The sequence below is a fragment of the Lampetra fluviatilis genome, chromosome 11 (assembly GCF_964198595.1).
Source record: "Lampetra fluviatilis chromosome 11, kcLamFluv1.1, whole genome shotgun sequence".
Classification (NCBI taxonomy): Eukaryota; Metazoa; Chordata; class Hyperoartia; order Petromyzontiformes; family Petromyzontidae; genus Lampetra; species Lampetra fluviatilis.
This window is the reverse complement of record NC_136285.1, coordinates 13,297,040-13,318,660: the sequence shown is the minus strand read 5'-3', so window position 1 is coordinate 13,318,660 and position 21,621 is coordinate 13,297,040. Positions and strand designations below refer to the sequence as shown.

Here is a 21,621-nt window from a genome sequence, read left to right as displayed (position 1 = left end):
AAATATCAAGTGTTCTCGATGTTGCCGCTCTTGTACGGCTGGGGTGCTTCCCATCCCATCTCCCGGCCGCCCGCTGCTGCCGCCGCCGCCGCAAGATGTACCGAGACGGCCGGATCGGTCCGTCCAATCGTCTGCCCGACACTTGTGTCCGACCGTGCCCGCCCGTCCGTCTCAATCGTTTACGAGTGCACAGCGGCCACGCTTGCTTCTCCCCGCCGCCGCCGCCGTTGGGTGGCCGTAATTACGGAGATCGTCTTCTAACACCCCCCCCCCCATCACTTCCCTCCCAGGACGGCTGTAGCGCGGATATGAATACAAGAGCGCTCGCAGGGAAAGGCGGTTCGGTTTGCGGGCGAGACGTCGAGCCAAAAAAGCCAAAGCGATATTCGCTCGCCGCCGTATTATTCAGTGTCGATGATCGCTTTCTAATGGGCTACCGTGCGGTAACGATGATTAGTTCCCCCCTTCTCACGCGAGCGTGCGCTCTGTAATAAGCCCAACATCAGGTCCATGAGATGTTTTTTTTTTTAAAGAATGATTGCATCGTAACTTTTCAACCGTCCGTGATATATTGCGTAGGCGGTGTGATGACGATAATAACAATGCTTTATAGCCATTGGTCAATCCACTGCTGGACGTAATGCCTCGCCTTACCCTTATCGGTTGTGGAGGCTGTATGATCATACTTCACAATGACAGTCAGTGTGCTTTAGCGAGGTGTGCAAGCCCAGTGACCAGCTGGGATATGAACGAAACGAAAACATAGTTTTATTTTACCAGGTAAGGCCCACTGAGCTATGTAGCTCTTTTTCAGAAGCGACCTGGCCACAAATGATAGCTCAACGAAGTGGCTTATCACGTGTGGAAATGTACAGCAGCCAACGCGTGACGTTGATTCTAAATGTAGAGGGGAAAACGGAGGACCCGGAGAAAAATCTACGCGACCACGGGGAGAGAGACACGCACACTCCAAATATACAGGCGACAGGGTCAGGATCGAACCCATGACCTCCTGCATACCAGACGAGGTAGTTAACATCTCACTGACCGCTGCCAGCCATGGATGGCCAGGAATCAAACGTGGATTATCCGTTTTACCCATAGAGCAGAACTGGTTCAGATATAGCGATTCACAGCCCTCTGTTGATCCACTGCTCGGATGAAGGGCTCACCACGCGGTGCCAATCCTGGTGGATATTTGACCATACTTCACCATGCTGGTCAATGCGGATTAATAAATGAGAGGGCAGGGGAAGGGCAGTGATGATGTAATTGGTCGCTGTGTTCATAGCGCAGCGTGCTAACCACCGTCCCACACATCCACCCCCACATACTCCACCACAATTGGCAACTAATACGCAAAACAGTGGAAGCACATGCCAGATTAATTTAAACAAAAAAATACCATTGACAAGGTCAGCATGATTTTTTACGCGGAATCAACTTGCAAAAAAAAAACCCTGAATATTTTCATGGAAAGCATTGCCTGACAAATTGAAGGTATGTAATCCAACAATGATGATTCTAAAGTAGCAGAAAAAGCAATGCATTGTTGCATCATGCAGAAAAGAAAAAACACGATAGCCAGCTACGATTCAGTGGACGCTCGTGTCGGGGAAAATTGCTGCGCGGCTGGAATGGAGGAGTTTGTTGAAATAATAATAAAACTAATCGTCGGTGTTCACTGCCAAATTTCTAGCGGCGTCGACGGGGAGGGCAGCGAGCGAGTGGCTCCGCAAGTGATGGATTGTCCCTCTGTTCACCTGCACGGTGACTCCTTGCTGAACGCGTGGCGGTGTTCACGCCACGCGCTTTCGCTATAACGGGGTCCGTTACGGAACAATTTCGCACAACGAGGAACGTGTCCCCGTTATAACGCGATTTCTGAGTAGTCGATGGCAAAGGTACTCTCTTGAGCTGCACGGCTGAGCGGAGTGATACAGTACGGCGGCGTTATCGTCAGTTATTCGTCCCGCCATCTCACTGCGTGGTGTGCGTAGTCGGACATCGCATCTCGCCAAATGTTACCGTTACGTTATTTATGGGGAAATTGATTTCGCTTGGCGCGGCACTTTTTAGTAAAGCATTCACTACTGCGTTAAACGAGGACTGGCCATACTTCATTGCTAACATTTAAACAAAAAGATGAGCTCTTAGATTTTTGTTTTAAAAAAGATGAACCCAGAGTTTGTTCTGTGATTTGCGCGCGCGTCTAGTAAATGAAAGCACCGCTAAGCGCATCGCCTTTCGCGGCTGTGCCGAACAGCTCTTCCATGCGTTTGTTGTGCCGCGTGTCCGTTCGGCACGATGTCCGACGTTTCGCTCCAACTGCACCTCCAGAATCGAGAATTTGCCCCATTACATCTGTACAATCCACTCTCTTTTCTGAACGATGTCCATCTGACGTTTTCCGGACGACGTCGATCTCACGTTTTCACTCCGCATGCGGGGAGCTTGAAATCTCGCAGCGCGTGGGGCTAGGAAGGCAAACTCTGAACACAACATCGCGTTCGGTGTGATCTCCGACGTTTCGCTCTCGGTCATGGAGGAGTGTTTGACAAATACGTCAGACCTCCTGCCAAACAATCTCGGGGAAAAAAAAAACACACCGGAAGAGGCGTTAAAGTAACTGCACGCCCGAAGTGGCGTTGTGTGGCAGTGCCACCCGGGTACGTTCCGCTTGCACGTCCTGGCCCCTGTTGCGCACGTCCGCTGCTGGAACCCCCGGTGCAACTGCGCTGGGCGTATCGCCGCACAGCGCTTGGGCACAAGCGCAGCAGCAGTAGCGGCAGCAGCAGCAGCGGCGGCGTGGTCACCGCGGGCTGCGGATCGTAGACGCCGTCGATTGGACTCCGTCGGGGCTCGCACTCCTACGCTGCGCTCGGACAGAAGGCAGCGTCGAAATGTAAACCCCCCCCCGCCCGCCCGCCACCCGCCGCCCGCGCCTCCCCCGGCACGACGGGACGTCACGTGCATGGGCACGCGTCTCAAATCGAGGTGTTTTGTTCTCAACGAAAATGTGAGCCGGGCCGCGAGGACGTCCATCCTCTCGTCACCATCGCCGGGCCCCCCCTCCAGCCCCCCCCTCCAGCCCCCCCCCCCTCCAGCCCTCCCCCTCCAGCCCCCCCCTCCAGCCCTCCCTCCAGCCCCCCCCCCGCGAGACATCTGCGACGGACTCCGCAGCGCACCGCCAATCGTCGTCCACGTTGCGCTTTTCAGAATCGCCGTTCCCAGTAAAACACAAACACACAAAACAACAAAGTTACGCGGTTAGATCACGCTTTTGTGGAGATCACTAACGACGCATTCCATGTCCTGACGGTCGGTGGGGGTTGAGTCAACAGAGGAATTTAATGAGCGCCCCGACCCCCTCCCCAACACCCCCCCCCACCCCCCGGAGCGTCCTAACAGTGGCCAAAAGCCACATGGCCTCTAACACAGGAAGCCCCCCCCCCCATCGTGGGCTGATATTGATAATTTTATATGGAGCATGCGAGACAAATCCCCGGACATGCAATATCGCGGCGTTGGCTGGATATCCGCCGAGATTGATGGAAGGCCGTTGTGTGGCTGCTCCCGCCGCTGTGTTTGGAGGGTCGGGCCGGGTAGCGAGTGGGGTCGGAGCGCCCGTTCCACTTCTCGGAAGGTCACGAGTTCACATTGCGGTCAGCGGTCGTCTCGATAAGTCTCGTTCGTCGGCTTCTGATAATTATACGACGGCCGAAAGTTAACGGCGAGTGGGTTCTTACGAACGAGTGCGACTCCTGCAACACGGGTTCAGGGCTGTCCCCGAAGCCCCTGAGGGTAAAGGTGCAGCCGCGCAGTTACCTTGCCGCGCCACTGCTGCGGAAGGGCCTACACTCTTCGACGTTGGCGAGACGCCTTGAAAGAAGTTACCCACACTTCGCCCCGCCACACGCGACCTCCCGATCGACTCGGCGTGCGGTGTGCACATTTAGCCTGTTGGGGGTGGACAGAGGCGGGAGGAGGATTTAAGAAGCGTGCTCCCTTGTTTCAACTGCCGCGCCTGGAGGTGGAACCGGCTGGAATGTACGGATAGCGAAAGCTTATTCTTACGATGGACGCAACATTATTTGCGTGCGCCGTCAGAATAATAAAGGATGAACCTTGCTGCGCCCAACGCAACATTAATGGGATTCATGGAATTGGCCAAACATCCAAATGCAGGCTCCTCCTGACAGACAACCTTGAGACTCATTGAGGCTTTTCTGGGTAAATTAATGGGGCAAAATTGTTATCAATAGAATTACTACCCTGGAGTGAGAAGAAAACACACTTTCAAATTATTTTGCCTGTCGAAGAAAGCCAAACGCGCCGACACCCACGAACTGCCCCGCGTCGTAACAAAGCAGACGTCTGCGTTCACGATGTGGTCTCTGCGTTTCCGTCAGCCGCACAGAAAGCGCCACGACCTCAGTGGAGTTCTCTCTTCCCCCTCCTCCTCCTCCACGTCCAGGGGGCTCTCCTGCAGCTGCTGCATGGGCTACGTTATCAACATCCATTCCGTTGTACTGCACTTCTACGATCTTAACGTCCGAGCTCTCTCCACCTTCACAAACTCGCGTGGCGAGATGTTAACTGCCTCGCCTGGTATGCAGGAGGTCCTGGGTTCGATCCCGACGCCTCTGTATTTGGAGTTTGCGTGCCTCTTTCTCTCCCCGTGGTCGTGTGATTTTTTCTTTCGGGTCCTCCGGTTTTTCCCTCCACATTTAGAATCAATGTCACGCGTTTCGAGCCATTTGGCTGCTGTAAATGTCCACGTGATAAGCCACTTGGTTGAGCTGTCATTGGTGGCCAGGTCGCTTCTGAAACAGAGCTACACAGCTCAGTGGGGCCTTCCCTGGTTAAAATGAAAAACAACTTTTCATCGTCTTCTTGGTTCTTTCGGTAAAGTCACGTAGAATGGAAATAATAAAATAATAAAAATAAAACATAATAAAATAATATAACATCATTTTATCATGTTTTATATTATTAAAGTCACGTAGAATGGAAATAATAAAAGAATAAAAATAAAACATAATAAAATAATATTATATTACGTGTATTTACCGAAAGAACCAAGAAGATGAATCCCTGCAGTCACGAAAGCTTTAAATCGAAATTTAACTTTTCATCGCTTAGTTTTTAGTTTAAAAGTACGACGGCCAAAGAAGGCTCGGCGAGTCCGAACTCCTCTTTGTTACCGTGCACTCCCTCCGATCGCCAGTCCACCACGAATGCGCCGCACCGATCGCGCGCACACCACACACACACAGGAAGCCCGTTAGAACAACATCGTCTGTCGCAATGCTGGCGAAGACTCAAGGTTGGATCCAAAACATCTGCCGGTAACTGGTTCCAGGTCTCGGGGGCCGGAGACTCACGGTGAAAGTGCACTCGCCGTATCGAGCGAGGTTTGCGCGTCGGTACAGCAGCGGCAGCAGAGCGGCCAACGTGGGCTGCGGATCGCAGACGCCGTCGATTGGGGGGTCCAGCGAGGCCTGGCACTGCTGCTCACGTGCGTTGCACTTCTTTCGCGCCGTACGTAGCCAACGGCGCTCATCGGAGGTGCGGGGGATGGTACGGAGCTCCGCATTTGTGCAGGCTCCTGTCGAAGAGTACGGCACAGAGCCTGTGAACCATTGGGTTTCGATTGAGCATGTTTTCAGCCGGTTTGTGATGAGTGCTTATACAAGTGGGAAAAAACCAGAGCTCCCGGTATCAAAAACACACGCGTGCGATGGAGCAACTCTCTATCCCCGCACAGTTGGGGGAAAAAAAACCACTGATGGCCATCAGTACACTCGCTGTACCGCCTCCTCCCTCCTGGGCGGCCAGGGAGCGGGCACCTCCTCAACGCCCAAGTGAAAGTTGAGTTTCACAAACATCCGTGTGAGCGGTGATCCACCGACCCTCCCGAGCTGCCTCCACGGCGCTGGACGAGAGGCAGCCGGGGCGGGCGGCGTGACCTGGATTTGAGTAAAAATCGCGCGACTACCAAGTGACCCCACGACGACTCGGAACCCGATCGAAGCGGCGACCTCCGCTTTGCACGTCCGGCAAGCAAAGCGTTGCACCCCGCGCGGCATCCACGGGCTTACTGTATGCGGGCCCAAAATAACTGTGATTTATTGTTATTTGCCAGATGCTGGCCGCGGCTCGGCGCGAGTGTCTGAGCACAGCGGGTGGCTGTGCGGCAGATTGGGTTTCCAGCAGCAGTGGCAAAGTGGCTTAAGATACAGAAATGGTCTCATCTATCCAACAAGTACCAATTTACCTGTCATCTGTCACACGGATTGGACTGGGAAGGCTACGCGAGATGAGCGTGTGAGACAAATCAATGTGAAGCTATTAACAAAACAACACAAGTTAAATAATAATAATAATAACAACAACAATAGCCGGCTGCGGTTATTGAAGTCCACAGCGATGACGGGAGCCTGGGGGTAACTCGGTGTTTTTGTTTTCACGGTGTAACGGTCGGCCCCGCTGGACTTGCCATGCGGAGGTCCCTGGCGAGACTCGATCTCCCGGCGCGGCAGCTGAAACGAGAACGGCTCTGTCCACCCAGCGGAGGCGAGCGAACGCCGCAGAGAGGCGGACCGTTGTGGGGCTAAAGTGTGGGTACTCCCCACCCCCCTCTTGAAGGATGTCTGGTCAGCGTGAAAGACTAAGATTACAAAGAAAGAAAACAAATACGCTCAAGGAATTTTAAAAATTCTGCCCATTGTTGCAAGTGTCACGCGGTGGGGGGGGGGGGTACAATCGAACCCGGCGACCTTCGGATCGCAAGTCCGGTGCGCGAACCGTTACAATGGGTTCTAGATTTGAAGCTTTCGTGACTGCAATTATTCATATTCTTAGGTTTTTTCGGTAAAGTCACGTAGGTAAAAAATTAAAATTAATAAAAGTAAACCAGCATATATAAAAATACGGTTTTCTTGGAATTTCTCTCACTTGATACAGCTATCGTGATGTGACTGTTTCACCTGAAGACGGAAGCTTGTGTTGCCTCCGAAACGTCGTGATTTTTATTTTATTTTACTTTTATTAATTTTAATTTTTTACCTACGTGACTTTACCGAAAAAACCTAAGAATACGTTACAATGGGGGCAGCGTCCCATTGTAGCGCGCAGGCGAGAGGCTCTCTGGCGAACCCGCCAGTGGAAGTCCTCCTCCTGCCAACGGTCACGTGGCACAAGTGGCTTTCAGGGCTGCACCTTTTTACACTTTGCCTCGGGATGATCGTTCTCGCGACGGATATATTTTCTATTTAACTCAAATCGTTCTGCATTCGCGTGGCGGGGGTGGGGAGAGAGAGGGGAGGTGAAAGCGGCGAATCTGGCGGGCACGCAGAGTGCGAGAAATGAAGCAATTGCGAATGAACATGCGGGACCCATCACAATCTCTACACCACCCCCCTCCACCCTCCACGGTGATGGGGGAGCCTGTTCCTCGCCGTTGCCGAGTTTGTGATGCTCGCAGCGGCGGAGCCAGGTCACGTTCCAAATTCCATCGCTCGCGCTTTAGCTGCCAATCAAAGTGCGCGGTGTAATTGGACTCGTCCGAAGCGTTTTCCCATTGTCGTGGTAAACGGTCGGAAATGTCAACACGCGTGGCCTCTTCCCTCCCTGGTCTTCCTTGTGGCTCCCGCTGCCACTGCCGCCACTGCCGCCGCCACCACGGGGCATCGCATCAACCCGTCATCGCACACCGCCCGCGAGATTACCACCGCGTTCAAACCGCGTTAAAAAAGAAAAGCGTTGTCGCTCTCACACCGCGCTCCCGTCACGCTGCGCCCCACCGCAGTTTTAATTACGGACGTGCAAACACAACAGTGGTTAATTTAATTTTAACCGCCACATTGACCTTCTAAGAGAACACAATAACGCCTCCTTCAAGGGTCCTTGCCAATACAACATCGTGCGCGCTTCTCCCACGCGTTGCTTCGAAAGAGTCCGGCTCCGCGAACCGCCACTGGCGTCGTCGTGGAGGATATAAGTTACAAAGTAAGCGAGCGTACGTCTGGAGATGAATCGTCTCTGCTTATTATGACTCTGCTTGTGATAAAACTGAATGTTGAAACTGGTTCCAGTTTGCTTGTATTGGAGACATTCTGCCGATGAGATGCAATTCGCGGAAAGCCATGCAGCCGTTGGATTGTGTAAAAAAAAAGAAAAAAACTCATAAAAACACACACACGAGGCAAAAAAATATGAAATCAAATGTTTTCGTTTTTACTGTCGCCGAGAGAGAAAATGATCTTGACAGTTCATGCGCCCTGGCTTCTCTTCGTGAAGAATATAATTCCGAGGGAGAGTGTTTTAATAACGCTCGAGAGAAGGGATGGGATTGCATTAGCCCAGCACTCATTACGTTACCCAGGCAGTGGGCACGGGGAGATGTTGGTTAGGGAGCCAGTGCATGGGAGGTGAAGTATAGTCACACGAGTAGATGATTTTCTTGTTCATCAGCAGCTGCTGAAGCGTAACGAGACGCTTTCTTGAAATCTCCTGGCCCCACCGTCCACCCAGCCGTAGAAACGGGTTAGTCGGACAGCAGGTCGCATGCCGTGGGGGGGGGGGAGGGGGGGTAACGTGTGGCAACTTGCACCTCTTTCAAGACGTCTGGTCGGTGTGGAAAAGCAGACCAAATAACCATTCGAGGGGGGCTTTCTCTCTCTCTAGGGCTTCCCTCAAGCGGAGGCCCTTCGACCAGCAGCGGCTTGAACGCGCTGTTGCAGGGCCTGCGCCTCTTCTCCTCTCAAACGCCGCGGTGAGCGCAGGCTCAAGGTGAAGCATCGCGTGCAAGCCCATTCCCCTCCTCGCCAAGGCCCTCGGCCAACATGAGCAGATTTTATATTTTCCTCTCGCAGAGGAAATCCCGCCAGCTTCCGACTCGTCATTTTATTTCATTTATTTCTTTTTTATATTTCGCGCGCGCTCTGTCGCCGTCTCCGCACGCGCGCGTCAACTGATTTTCGTAAGAAAATAAAATCGCTTTCTGGCTTCGGGTTAATATTTGCATCGCTCTGGTTATTATTCATTATCGTGATTTGTGGTCGTTTCCATTCTTTGTTTGTGCCTTCTCTGCAGAAAACACATTTCCCGTGCGCCGTGCATTCTTCGCAATTCTTTCCCCTCGGAAAGCCTCAACGGCTGCCTCGACGTTGGCTCCCCCGACCTCACGTCCATAAATAATGGAACGGATCGGACTCGGTGATGTGCGCGCGCGCGTGTGCGTTGTACACACCGCACGTGTGACGAAATAAATAATTTCATGAAAAACTTGGCACAAATCCCATCAAGGATTACACGGGCTGTTTTGTCTAGTGCCGCATTAAATCTGCTCGTGGCTCTCCCAATAACTCGGGAGTAATTTCGGAAGGGTTATTTTTGGAATTGTCTTTTAAGAAAAAAAATATAATACCCCGCGCAATTATGCTGTCACGCAAAACCATTTTTATTAACCTCGGGAGTGTTTATTGCGTGGCGGTTGCGAGCGGTCTGTGCCACGAGCAACAGGCGCGTCGCTCCCTCACACCAGATAGAAATTTAAATTCCACCGTCAGGTCTCATGGGTTTCTCCACAATCCATCCCGAGCGGCTTAAAGGGCGAGCGCTGGGATTGCGGTAGGCCCTCTGCTACGGCAACGGGCGGCGACAGGAACGTGAAGATTCGCAACAAAGTAATCCGTCACTGTTTACTAATTACGCATCACCGTCGGTGAAGCGCTGGGTATTATTATCGCTTTGCTTCCTACGGACATTATTATTATTATTATTCAGTGGCTTTTCAATTACAAGTATGAATAATTATTCCACATTATACGCATTAAAAAAATAATTACTTCTATTTTCTTCTCATTATCGCCGTGTCCTGGAGGCACTTTTTGAGAACAAAAAATAATAAAAATCATTAAAGAAGTGCTAACGCATGCCCTCGTCTCGAGTGGTGGTGGAGCGGTCGCGCAGCGTTTAGCGCGCCGAGCCATCGAACCGGTGACCCCTCAAGTTCGATTCGGGCCTTGGCCAAGAACAATGGCGAGTGATATCGGAACCAGCCCTGCCCTCCTCTCCCTGCATTCACCGACCCGCACGCACCAGCGTGAAGTATGGTAAAAAATAAAACCCAGCACTGAAAAGGCCACGGCGAAGCCTTCATCTATTGGATTGAGAATAATCTATAATTGTATTGTCATAATTTATTAAATACATGTCTAAGACTTTTATTTAATGTATACTGTATTTAAAAAAAAATGTATTAGCCCTATTGATTTATCAAATCCTCTCTGACTCAAACAGCACTTTCCCGAGCGGAAAAAACTAAGCAAACTCGAAATGCAGTGATTGTAGCTCTGCACCAGTTGTGGAAATTCCACAAATCTATGAAAACCCACTGATGAACGACGAGTTTGCCAAAGAGAAATCCATTTGTTTCTTTTCGATTTCAAGTCCGTTTATGTTTTTCAAAGTTTTAATCGCCTACCATTAATTTTTTCAGTTTCTCTCCTCTCGTATGTGCGTAAGTTTCCACTTGAGTGAGACGACCACAGGTCTCATGCACACCACGAGTCCGTAGTTCGACGTGATCTCAAAACAACGTTTCATAATTTAGCATCCGGAGACACTTTGATGCACTGCCGTTGGAATCCCCGCAGTGAATGGCATCGCCGCATTGAGTGTTATTGTGGGACTAGCTCTCCGAGAGCCAGGGCCAGACCGAATGCGGACGCGCTCGCCAGCGCGGTCGAAAAAAAGCCACGTTCATGGCGCCACAGACCCAACCGCCATGTGGTCAAACCCAAGTTTAGCGGGGTGGTTTTTTTTCTTCTTTCTAGGCCTCGAACGCTTTCTTAAAAAAAAAGATTCCATTCGTTCGGCTCGCAATGTTTTCAACTCCACACCGCGTGACGGCACCAACCACTGTGATTATTGTTACTTTAACGATAATTTTCGGTTTCACTTAAAAACCGACAAAAACGGCCATATTGTTTGGCACCGGGTGCGCGGGCCGCTTCCAAAATCTTGTCTCGGCCGGGCCGCGCGGTGGGATTCTGGCCGGTGACGCACCCAGCGGGCAGGGGTGGACGGGGGGGGGGGGCCTCGGCTTTCCAGGCACAGAGACACATCGATTGCGGCGGTGGCGGCGGTAGCGAAGGCGCTAGAACGCCGTGGGGTCCTGATCGCAGGCCCTCCAGGATTTGGGAACGTGCCGTTCCGCGGGGTGGGGGACGTGGGCTCGGCAGCGAGAGCCATGTGGCCGTGACGTGCAGGTATTTTGCAGCGAGCAAAAATCTTCTGGGAGGTCGGGCGGTTCCTGCACGCCCCTCCTCCCCCCGTGTTGTCTCGGGATGGGATATTACCGTAAATTACGGCGCAGAATGCATTTGGGTAGGTGAAAAAAAAATGCTTGTTTGTAATCCTGGGAGGGTTGTGGCAGTCGCCAGGGGTATCAGACTGCAGGCCTGGCTTCAACCCAACCCACAGAGTCTCAGCCGCCCACCCCGCGCAGACGCGGTCTCACGCACATACGGGCGGCCGAGCGCCCGTGCGCCTGTACGCACGGGCGCACATGTGCGCGCAGACGCACGAGCATATGCGCGCGCGTGCGGACGCATGTGCCAACACAAGCACGCACGCGCGTAGACACAACACACAAGATTTTTACAAACGCCCACAAATGTCGTCGCCCACACTTGCACAAACACAGGCCGGCACAAACATACGCACGCGCACACACTCACGACACACAAGCGCACGCTCAAAGACACGCACACTCGCACGGACACCCGCACGAACGCAAACCCCGCAGAAACACGCTCGGTCACACGCACGAACACAAGACACGCACACTTGGTACACACAAGCAAGCGCACACGCACACGCTAACTCACACGCACCCACAATCGCACGCACACACACGTGCACGCACTACGCACCAACTGCAAGTCACAGGCCTACCACGGACAGCGCCCTACTGCGATTTTCCAGGAACGGCATCAGACGCCAGTTTTATGGTCGCTTTCTCGGAAAGCCTGGAGGTTGGGGGGGGCGTGTGGGGCGTGGGGGGTGTGGGTGGGAAGGATTCTGCAGCGGGGCCGCCGTCGCTTACCCCTCCGCTCCACCGACTCGTTTCACGAGCTCGTAAAAGCCAAACAGAATTCGTTGCCAAACTGCCAGAATGAAAACTGGCGGAGGGCTTGAAGCACGCAATGAATGCAATATCTGTTTTTTTTTACATTTTTAATTTATTGAATTGCAGTGGCTTAAAGTTCCTGGAATAATGCCTTGTCATCTGGAAGAAGGATTCATTTTAAAATATTAGACGTTACACACTTGGCACTAATTTTGGCGCGCACACTCTGTGAAGATATAAAATTGTTTATGAGAACGCCTCTGCTATTCCCCTTCAATTATAAATGTTTTAAACGTTCCCAGTAAACGGTGGGGGGGTGGGGGGACAAAATCTGTCAGGCTGGAACACGCTTCAGGCCCTCCTCCGCCCCACGGCGTCGGCGCAGAGTGTCCCTCGTCTCGCGTCCAGCAGCGCGTGCGGGACGTTCATCGGGCGGGGGAAGGAATCTGCCTCCTCTCGGCGGGAGTCCCGACCCCGAGCTGTTGGCCGTCATGGCCAGCGGCGCGGCGTCTCTCCCGGCAGGCGACGGGCGGCGTCGTCGTCGTCGTCACCCGCGCGTGATGTGTTCCGCTCGAGCACAGCGGCGGCGTTCGGTCGCCCACGGCGAGATGATGTTTACTCGTTTATTTCTCCTGCCGAGCTGTTTAAATATTTGTTCTCTCGGCTCAGGCTTTGAGGTGGGAGGCGGAGGGGTGGGGGAGGAGGGGGTGCCGGCCCTTCTCCCGCGATGCGACGACGCTTCCCTTTCGTTTCCCGCAACTCCCCGCTCGCCCGCTCGCTCGGCCGCTCTGCGTCGGCGGAGAATCTGTCCCCGCCGGGGCCCCCCTGCGGAACCGTTCGTCAGACGTGCGTCGCCCCCGACAGCCGCCCGCCCGCCCGCGCTTTCCTCCGCAGTACGCAGAACCTTGGCCTGCAGACACCGCCGGCACAAAATAATGATTAATCATAAATCTTCCCAAGGCAGCGGTTGGCTGTTCTCCAGCCGTCCCGTCCCCCCCCCCCCCTGGTTCGTTCTCTGGTTCCGTGCCACGTGAAAAAGGCCCCGTGGGGACAGCTGCCTCGGCGCGCCGGCGCAGACGCCGCGGACAGACGGGCGACGGACGGACACACACGTGGGGGCAGACCGCACAGAGGGACCGACACGTGGACAGACACACGGACGGACACATGGAGGAACCAACAACACGGATGGACACACGGACGGACACACGGACAGACACACGGACAGACGGAGGGACCGACACATGGACAGGCATGTGGTCACGCGCACGGATTTGACGCACGGGGACACGCCGATACCAAAACGGACGGACGCACGGTGGGAGATGGACGGACAGACGGACGCGCGGGGCGTGATCACGACGACGGCATTCACCGCCTTCCTTCCACAGCACGTCGGCTGCAAACAGCAGGAAGGCGGTCACTGCGGGGACCTGGGCCACGGTTGCAGAGAGGCGCGAGGTCGGTGAAGACCACTGCTCAGAGCGCACCGATGCAATGGGTGCTGGCTAAACCAACACGACTTTAATTAATACAGGAACAGCCCTCGGGGCTCGTTAATGATTGACTGTTCCTTTCCAACGTCTGGGTGAGGGGGGGGCGGTATTGAGATATCAATATCGCGAGCCGAACTGTGCCCTGCCAAATGGTTATTTTGAACAAGCTCCTCTTACTTTTCGAAGCCAAAAGATAATCAATTGCGTAGCCATAAACAGCAACACCGTGACCCAAATCGGCCGGAAACGCGCCCGACCTCGCGAGATCTCGGGCGCTAAGCAGGGTTTGAGCCCGGACAGCGCTTGGATGGGCCCCTACCACGTGCCACAACACAATTTCTATCGGCTGCTGCGGGGCCTGCGCCTTTGGGGGCACCACAGTGCCGAGATGTTAACCACCTCGCCTGGTATAAAGGAGGTCGTGGGTTCAATCCCGACCCTGACAATGCCTGTCTATTTGGAATTTGCTCGCGTGATTTTTCTCTGGGCGGGTCATCCGGGTTTTCCCTCGACATTTAGAATCAACGTCACGCGTTTAGAGCATTTGGCTGCGATAAATTTCCACGTGACGATAAGCCACTTCGTCGCTTCTGAAAAAGAGCTACATAGCTCAGTGGGCCTCACATGGTAAGATACAAGTTTAGTTTAGTTTAGGTGCAGCAGAATGCTTTGTTGTACCGCACTTCTATGTTCCCCACGGCTACACTCCTCCAGTCCTTCACAGACCCGTGACGACCAGTGAGCTACGGTCAAACGGCACCGCACGACAACGCCATGGCGCGGGGGGGGGGGGCGTCAGTGATACGGCGGTCAGATCAACATAGGAGAACGCGTCGCTACTGCTATGCTCGTTAAAAATCAGGGGCATCGTTATAAGCACGCTTTGTTTTGACGAGGTATCACTGCGTGTGTGTGTGTGTGAAGAGCTGGAGACATCACCCGCTAGCGCAGCCCTTTAAAAATAATCGCTACTATGCCCTGGATGATATAAAAAATTAAATAAAGTCAAAGTGACCCCACATTTTGCTTGTAGAACACCACACAATGATGAATTGTCCTGGCGGACCCACGACTAGGACTTGAACCCGTGCCTTTTGCACTGTGAGAGGAGGACCCAGAATGCCATTTTTTTGGCTGGAGGATTTTTATTTTGTGCGAAAGAAATTGTCTCTTGCACGCGTTTCTCTTTTCGATTTTTCCAATTGGTGCCCACGAGACGAATCGCCTATCCAGAACTCTCACACTGTCACATGGCGATTCAATTCCGTGGCAGGAAACGGCCCTGCTAAACGAGATTTCGGAGAAGTACTTTTGACATCCGTTCAAAGTGACCTCATTCGCACGCGAGGTGACGGCCGCACTCTTCCGCACATCCTGCTTCGGAGGAATATTCAATCGTAGTGGCAAAAGTAACAAATTTTAACTCTCTCAGAGCTGGGATTTCCCTACACCAAGCGGCGAACCGAATTATCGCGAATAGTTTTTCTTGCAAGCAGTTTCTAGCGACCCAGGCTGGTGCCCAACATCTCACGACACTCGAGGAGCATGGTCTGGGCGGCTCTCAGCCGGTGCTCCGGCTCCTGAGCTGCCTGGCCGGCCGGCCGGCCTCCCACTCCCGCCTCCTGTCCCTGCCGGAGGATTTCACTTGAAAGCACCGGGTGCTGCTGGCGCCCGTCGTTGTGGTTTAACGTCGCGCATGAGCGCAGGTGTGCCGGCCGGAGTGGGGGGGGGTGGGGGCAAACGAGCTCACTGTCCGAGGAAGTCGCGGCGCGTCTCGACAAACTCCAGCACAAGCTGCTGCTGCTGCTGCTGCTGCAGCCACTTGCGGATCATGGCCGGGTGTCTGGGCTCCGTTTCCAGCCACACCAGTCTGGTTGGCGGCAAGAGACAGCGAGACACACACACGCGCACGCATGCACACACACACACGCACACACACGCACACGTTCGCTGGCGAGGTCCCTTTTTATTATTTATATCACGCCTGCTTTGCGAGGTGCGGCACGTCCATTCGTATTCATGACCGCGTTTCCACCGGAGGGGTATTTTTTTTCTATATATATACATTTTTATTAACACAGCAAAGGCGGCCTGCCGCTCTTCTATCGCTCTTGCCGTGGGGCGAATGGAAGCCCCCCCCCCTTCGCATGGCATTACAAAATTATAACGCGCACGGAAATTATGCCTTCGTTAGGGATCGCCGCCGAGGTCTCGTCCGATGTGTTTATTTAGTAACCTCGTGATGAGGCTGCTCGAGGCTGCGGTGTCCGTGAGCTCACGCGACGATCGCAAAGGTTAATTGTAAATAACACGGGGGGGTGGGGTTGTTTTTTGTTTCTCGCCGTTTGGCAAGGATGGTGGCTTTTCGGCCAAAGAAATCCTCCCTTTCCCTCCAGTGACAGCAACAACAAAAAAACCCCTGTTATTATTCGTAATTAACCTGTTATTTACTACAAAGTTGATATAAAGCTGGATAAGAGGCCTGGCTTTGTGATCTCAGAGCTGCGCGCCTGGGGAGTGGAGATTCGTATCGAGTTGTGGCCGGGGAAAGGGCAGAGCGAAGGGGTGGTGGGGAGCCCAGGGGGGCAGCGGGGGGGGGGTGCAGCGAGAGGGGGGGCGAGTGGGCGACCGTTCTTGCGATTAGAATACGAGCGGCATTTGACCCATGCCCCCCCCCCGTCCTCTCCAGACGCACACACTTCTGGGGTCTGAGCCAATTGTTGTTTTCTTTTTTTTTGCTGCCGTTGAACAAAAAAAAACGCTGCCATTTTCAGTTTCCTATCGCTGTTGCCACAGACCGTTCAAATTATCTGGCCTCTCGCCAGATAATTTAAACGTGGGGAGGCAGCGGCGTCGGCGGCTTCGGCGTCTGGGGGTCCTCCAAGCGACATTTCCCCGGTCAAGCGTGGAACCGAGCTCGGCGGTCTGCCGCGTTCCGTGCCTCGAAAAACCGCGCGGCCGCGGCAAAGTCACTCCCGCACCACGACACGCCACGACGCTCCACGAAGCGCCAGCCGCGGTGGCTCAGAGGGTCCCCGCCCCCACACCACGATCCCGGTTGACCCAGGTTTTACCGCCTGCCTGTGCACATCATCAGCAATTGGGTATCCAAACCCCCCGTGCCTGTTCGGAGGTGGCCGGGGGTGGCTCAGAGGTCAGAGCACCGTGACGGCAACACCGTCGGGATCCTCCTGGGTTAATATCTGGGTTTCACCCCCGCCCACCGCCGTTCAAATCCACGGCTGTTACGATTTCATACGAGTGGCAGGGTTCTCGTCCTCATTTAGCAATCACCGGTTGAGTATGGCCATCGTTTCCTGTTGCTGCCGCTGCCGCCTTGTGACTCGGTGGCTTCATGTGGACATGCCCTCCTTGGTCACAGAGAGGGCATTTTGGCACCGTCTCAGGGCGACGATAAACCATCTCTCAGACACTTTCCGGGAATTATGGGAATAGCTAATTTGGGCAGAAAAGTGCGTGCGATGGCTTTAAAAAAAAAAAGAGTATATTTAACACGACGACACACAAGACGGTGATTTTGTTGACGGCAAACGGGGTGGTTGTGACCAGAGGCGCGAGTTCTCCGCCTAAAACAAGGACTGTGTGTGCATGGCGCGGTGCTGTGACGTGATGCGCAAGGTGTGATGGGAGAACCGATGCTCCGGCCACACGATCGCACCTCTCGCTGTCTGGAAATCACCTTCCGCTTGCATTAATAACGCCAGCGATTATAAAAAAAACTATTTTAATTGTTATTATTGTAAAAAAGAAAAGCTGGGAAAAAAAAACCCAGCCCCTTTTACACTGACCTCATTACTGTCCGCACTAATCTGCGCAAGTCGACGTTATTACCCCACTGGGCAGCGCGCCAGGTGACACAGAAACGCTCCGTGCGCACGCAACAGCAGTGGCAGCAGCAGTGGCAGTGGCAGCAGCAGTGGCAGCAGCAGTGGCAGTGGCAGCAGCAGTGGCAGCAGCAGCGAGAAACGGGACGCGAGCGATCCAATGGCGGCAACGAGTAGGGCCGCACGACGGCCGCAACAGGTGTGGAGTGAGGCCCCCCCCACCCCAGTTCGTAACAAGACGCGAGCAACTCCCTGGTAGACGGGGCACGGATCGCGCCGCGTTTAACGTGTCGCGGCACCCCCACCCCCCTTCACCGCTCCTACCCCCCCCCCCCCATTGGCTGGAGTAGGGCCGCCTCCTATCTGCGCATCCGAAAAGCGAATTTCGAGCGGTGGGCAAAATTCGCGGAATTCAGATTATCCCAGGCAGCTGGGCAAAACAAGCGCTTACAAAAACAAAACCTCTCTCTCGCTCTCGATTTTATAACATATATAAATATATATATATAAAATATTTGTCCGATTCTCTAATTACTCGCGCTGTTCCTGCAAGGCTCCTGACATTTCCTGGAGCCTCATGAAAGCGGTGACTCTCCTCTTTTTCTCCGGGTTCATCTGCCTCCCCTTTACTATCATCAAAGCGCCGCATTCAACGCTTCCAGGAATGCCCTTCAGTGCGCCGTTTCCTGGAACTGGCAACTGCGGAGCGCTGCCGTCGGGGGCTGCGACGCCGGCGACGACGAGAGCGCGGCGCCGGAGAGCCAGGCAACGCCGCAATCAACGCCCGCTCGCGCTCGCGCCCGCGCCCGCCCGCCTGAGCCCACCCGTCCGCCCGCCCGCCAAGACGGGCGCGCGCGTGACTCTCCAGTTCGCCCCCCCGCTAGACTGGCCGGCGAGTTCGACGGCACAGCCGCAGCCATAGCCGCCGCCGCGGATAATCGATTTTGTTTACCTCTTCCTCGCCGGCGCGAGCGAGCGCAGCAACAAGTCAATTTAATTTTAGTGGTTTTCATTTTTGGCGCCGCCACCGCCGCACGGCCAGAAATTACTCGCTCCTTCGCGGACGTAATTAGGAGAACTGTCTCCCCCAACCGGCGAGGTTCTGCCCCGGTGCAGCGGACAGGAATATGAACGTCAATCAATTACCCACGCAGCACGCACGCCGTTTCGCAAACACTGTATGGATTTTTTTTTTTAACCCAGCGACGGGTCATCGAGTTCGCCGAAATCTTTTTCTCTTTCTCCCCTCCCGCGTTCTGACCGCCCCCCCCGCCCCCGCCCGGTTTCTTATTGTCGAACGCTTTAAAGGACGGCGAACAAACAACACTTTCAGCGCCGTTAATGGATTTTTCTCGCTATGTTCGTCCAAGGTTAGCCAGCCGGGAATTAAAAATGATTCCAAATTCACATACCTCACATAGAAAAAAATAACAACCGTTGGTCACTCCTGCCAGAATTTGAATATATGCATGGTAGTGAAAAATAAATATATATATGCAAAACGGCGTTTGTGGTTTTGTTAAAATGGGATTACCGTACGTAAGGTAATTATTCGGTTCATTGGGTTTCAAATTTCAGGGAGGTAAAATAAGATGCGATGGCAACGACGGCAAAAATCCATCCGGAGAGCGACTGCTCGCAAGAGCGATGCCGGCCAACGTTTCGCGGTGACCGTGAGGGCTCATTCCTTGTTTTAAAATCAGGTTTTCTTTAAATTTCATCCTTTTTTTGATTTACGCCCGCCGAGCTCCCTCACTGACTGACGAGTCAATGGGACTTGGTCTCAAGACGGCCGCGAAGTACTGCCCCCTGGTGATCCTCGTGGGTAAATCACTCAAAACCAAAGCGGAGGTTCGTTGTCTTTTTACTTCTACAGCGATCAACAGCGAGGAAGCCAAAGCTGAGCGAGAGAGCCACGCTCTCCGGAGCTCCGGGCCTCGCACCAAGCACCGATCTCACTTCCTCCGCATCTCGCCACGGCGCCGAAATGTTAACTACCTCGCCTGGTGTACAGGAGGTCGTGGGTTCAATCCCGACCCTGACGCCTGCTGTATATTGAGCTTGCATGTTCTCCCCGTGGTCGCGTGGAATTCTCTCGCATCATCATCATCATCACGGTGCGTGTCTCTTTCATTATCATCATCATCATGATGTCGGGATGTTAACTACCTTGCCTGGTGTACAGGAGGTCGTGGGTTTGATCCTGAAAATACCTGACGCCTGCTGTATAGTTGGAATTTGCGCGTCTCTCTCTCTCCCCGTGGTCGCATACATTTTTCTCCGGGTCTTACGGTTTTTCTCCCCACATTTAAAATCATCGTTTTGAGTATTTGGCTGCTATACATTTCCACAAGTGATGATAAGCAACTTCCTTGAGCTATCATTTGGGGCCAGGATGCTTCTGAAAAAGACCTATTTAGCTCAGTGGGGGCTTAACTAGTAGAATAAATACATAATAATCACCTGGGCCAGGGCTCAGTGGGATTCGGTATCTCCTGCGCATGGGAGAGTGCAATATCCGTGGCTACACTGGGACGATTCATTTTTTATCTAAAAGTAATTTTGACGTCTTGGCTGTAATACAGGAACTCAATGACCTAAAACTTGCTGCTGATGATGATGGTGATGGTGGACAATGATAATGATCGTCATCGCGGTGATGACGAAGATGATTATGATCATGGCTATTATGATAGTGACGATGTCAGAGATGAAGATGATCATCGTCATGGACAGGTCACTGAGACAAGTCACCAGGATAGGTCACCAAGACAAGTCACTACACAGGTCACTAACACAGGTGACCAAGACGGGGAAGAGCTGAACCCAGACGGTGGTAACGACGGTGATGATGGTGAGACTCTAAGAGTGGACAGAGGTCGGGTGCCGAGTTCACAATGACTGCGAGATCAGGCAGCAAGGAGGAAGCGATGGCGAGGTGTAAGGAGGGGGGGAGGGGGGGAGGGGTGGAGGGGAGGGGCAGTCGGAGCGTCTGCTACAGGGTCATCAAATGTAACGACGAAACTAACCCGATGCAAACTGAAAAAACTACGAGAATGTATGACGAACGCAAGAACGAATAGTCGCAAGTCGAATTATCTTATTTCATTCTACCAGGTAAGGCCCACTGAGCTCTTCAGCTCTTTTTAAGAAGCGACCTGGCCACAAATGATAGCTCAACGAAGTGGCTTATCACGTGAAAATTGACAGCGGCCAAATTCTCTAAAAAGCACGATTCTAAATGTGGAGGGAAAAACTGGATGACCCGGGGAAAAATACACAAGACAGGGTTGGGATTGAATCCACGACCTCCTGCATACCAGGCGAGGTAGTTAACATCTCGCCACTGTGGCGCCCTGCACATCGGGGGTACACCGGTAATGAAGCCAAAGGCCGCCTTGTCTCTGCCCGAGTGAGTGGACCATGTTCTGGTAGCAAGCTTTTATTTAATGTCAGGAAGTCATGCAAAGCGGCAGCTGGGGCCAGCCAGACCTGTCAACCCCTTATCAGTGCCCCCCTACCTTATTACAGATCAACTCAGACCTTATTGGTCACCCCGTGCCCTTATAAATCTCAACGTTCATCCTACAAAGTCCCATCACAAGGGAGAAACACAAACAAATAGGCAATTTTTTTTTTAAACGCGTGTACGCAGGCTGGTATGGACCTGAAAACTCAATTTCCCTCTACAAGAATACGGAGTAAACCGTAATGGATTGACAGGTGTGGGCCATCCAGCATCTCGCCAAGCACTCCGTGCTCAATTAAAGGTTGAGTCGACCTAGGGTAGAGGCTCATTGCGGGAACTTCCGGGAAACGGGGCAGTGATCTTTGTCATGGCCAGGAATAGAAGGCGGGTGGCCGAACGCCTGAAGCCGAACAGCTCAGGCAATCAGGCGGGTCGCCACGCGCGACAGTGCGACGCAACGGGCGCGCTAACAGTCAATTACGGGGTGCCGTGCGCGTGGGATACAGACCCATTATCCTTCACGACCTCCGCGGCCAGAGTGAGGACAACTTTGATTAAGTCCATTCCGTCTTCACCGCCGTGCAAAGCAGCCGGATCCTCGAAACTGCCGGGGGGAAAAAAATAAAAACACGACAACAGCGGAATAAATTCAGTTTAAAAAAGAAAAGC

At 53.3% G+C, this 21,621-nt stretch overlaps 1 protein-coding gene across 2 annotated transcripts in view; it reads right to left on the bottom strand.

Annotated features, from left to right (window-relative positions):
- Positions 1-9,815: 9,815 nt before the first annotated feature.
- HEMK1 (HemK methyltransferase 1, mitochondrial release factors N(5)-glutamine) overlaps positions 9,816-21,621 on the bottom strand; it is a 45,522-nt gene continuing 33,716 nt past the window's right edge. The window contains exons 9-11 of one of the 2 annotated variants that reach the window (XM_078861039.1): positions 21,461-21,556; positions 15,389-15,508; positions 12,431-13,052 (exon numbers count right to left, since the gene is read on the bottom strand). In XM_078861039.1, the coding sequence (XP_078717165.1) occupies positions 12,983-13,052; positions 15,389-15,508; positions 21,461-21,556 (286 nt within the window). In that variant the 3' untranslated portion in view covers positions 12,431-12,982. Of the gene's footprint in view, positions 13,053-15,388; positions 15,509-21,460; positions 21,557-21,621 lie in introns of both variants that reach the window. The other variant, XM_078861040.1, reaches the window with a different exon arrangement.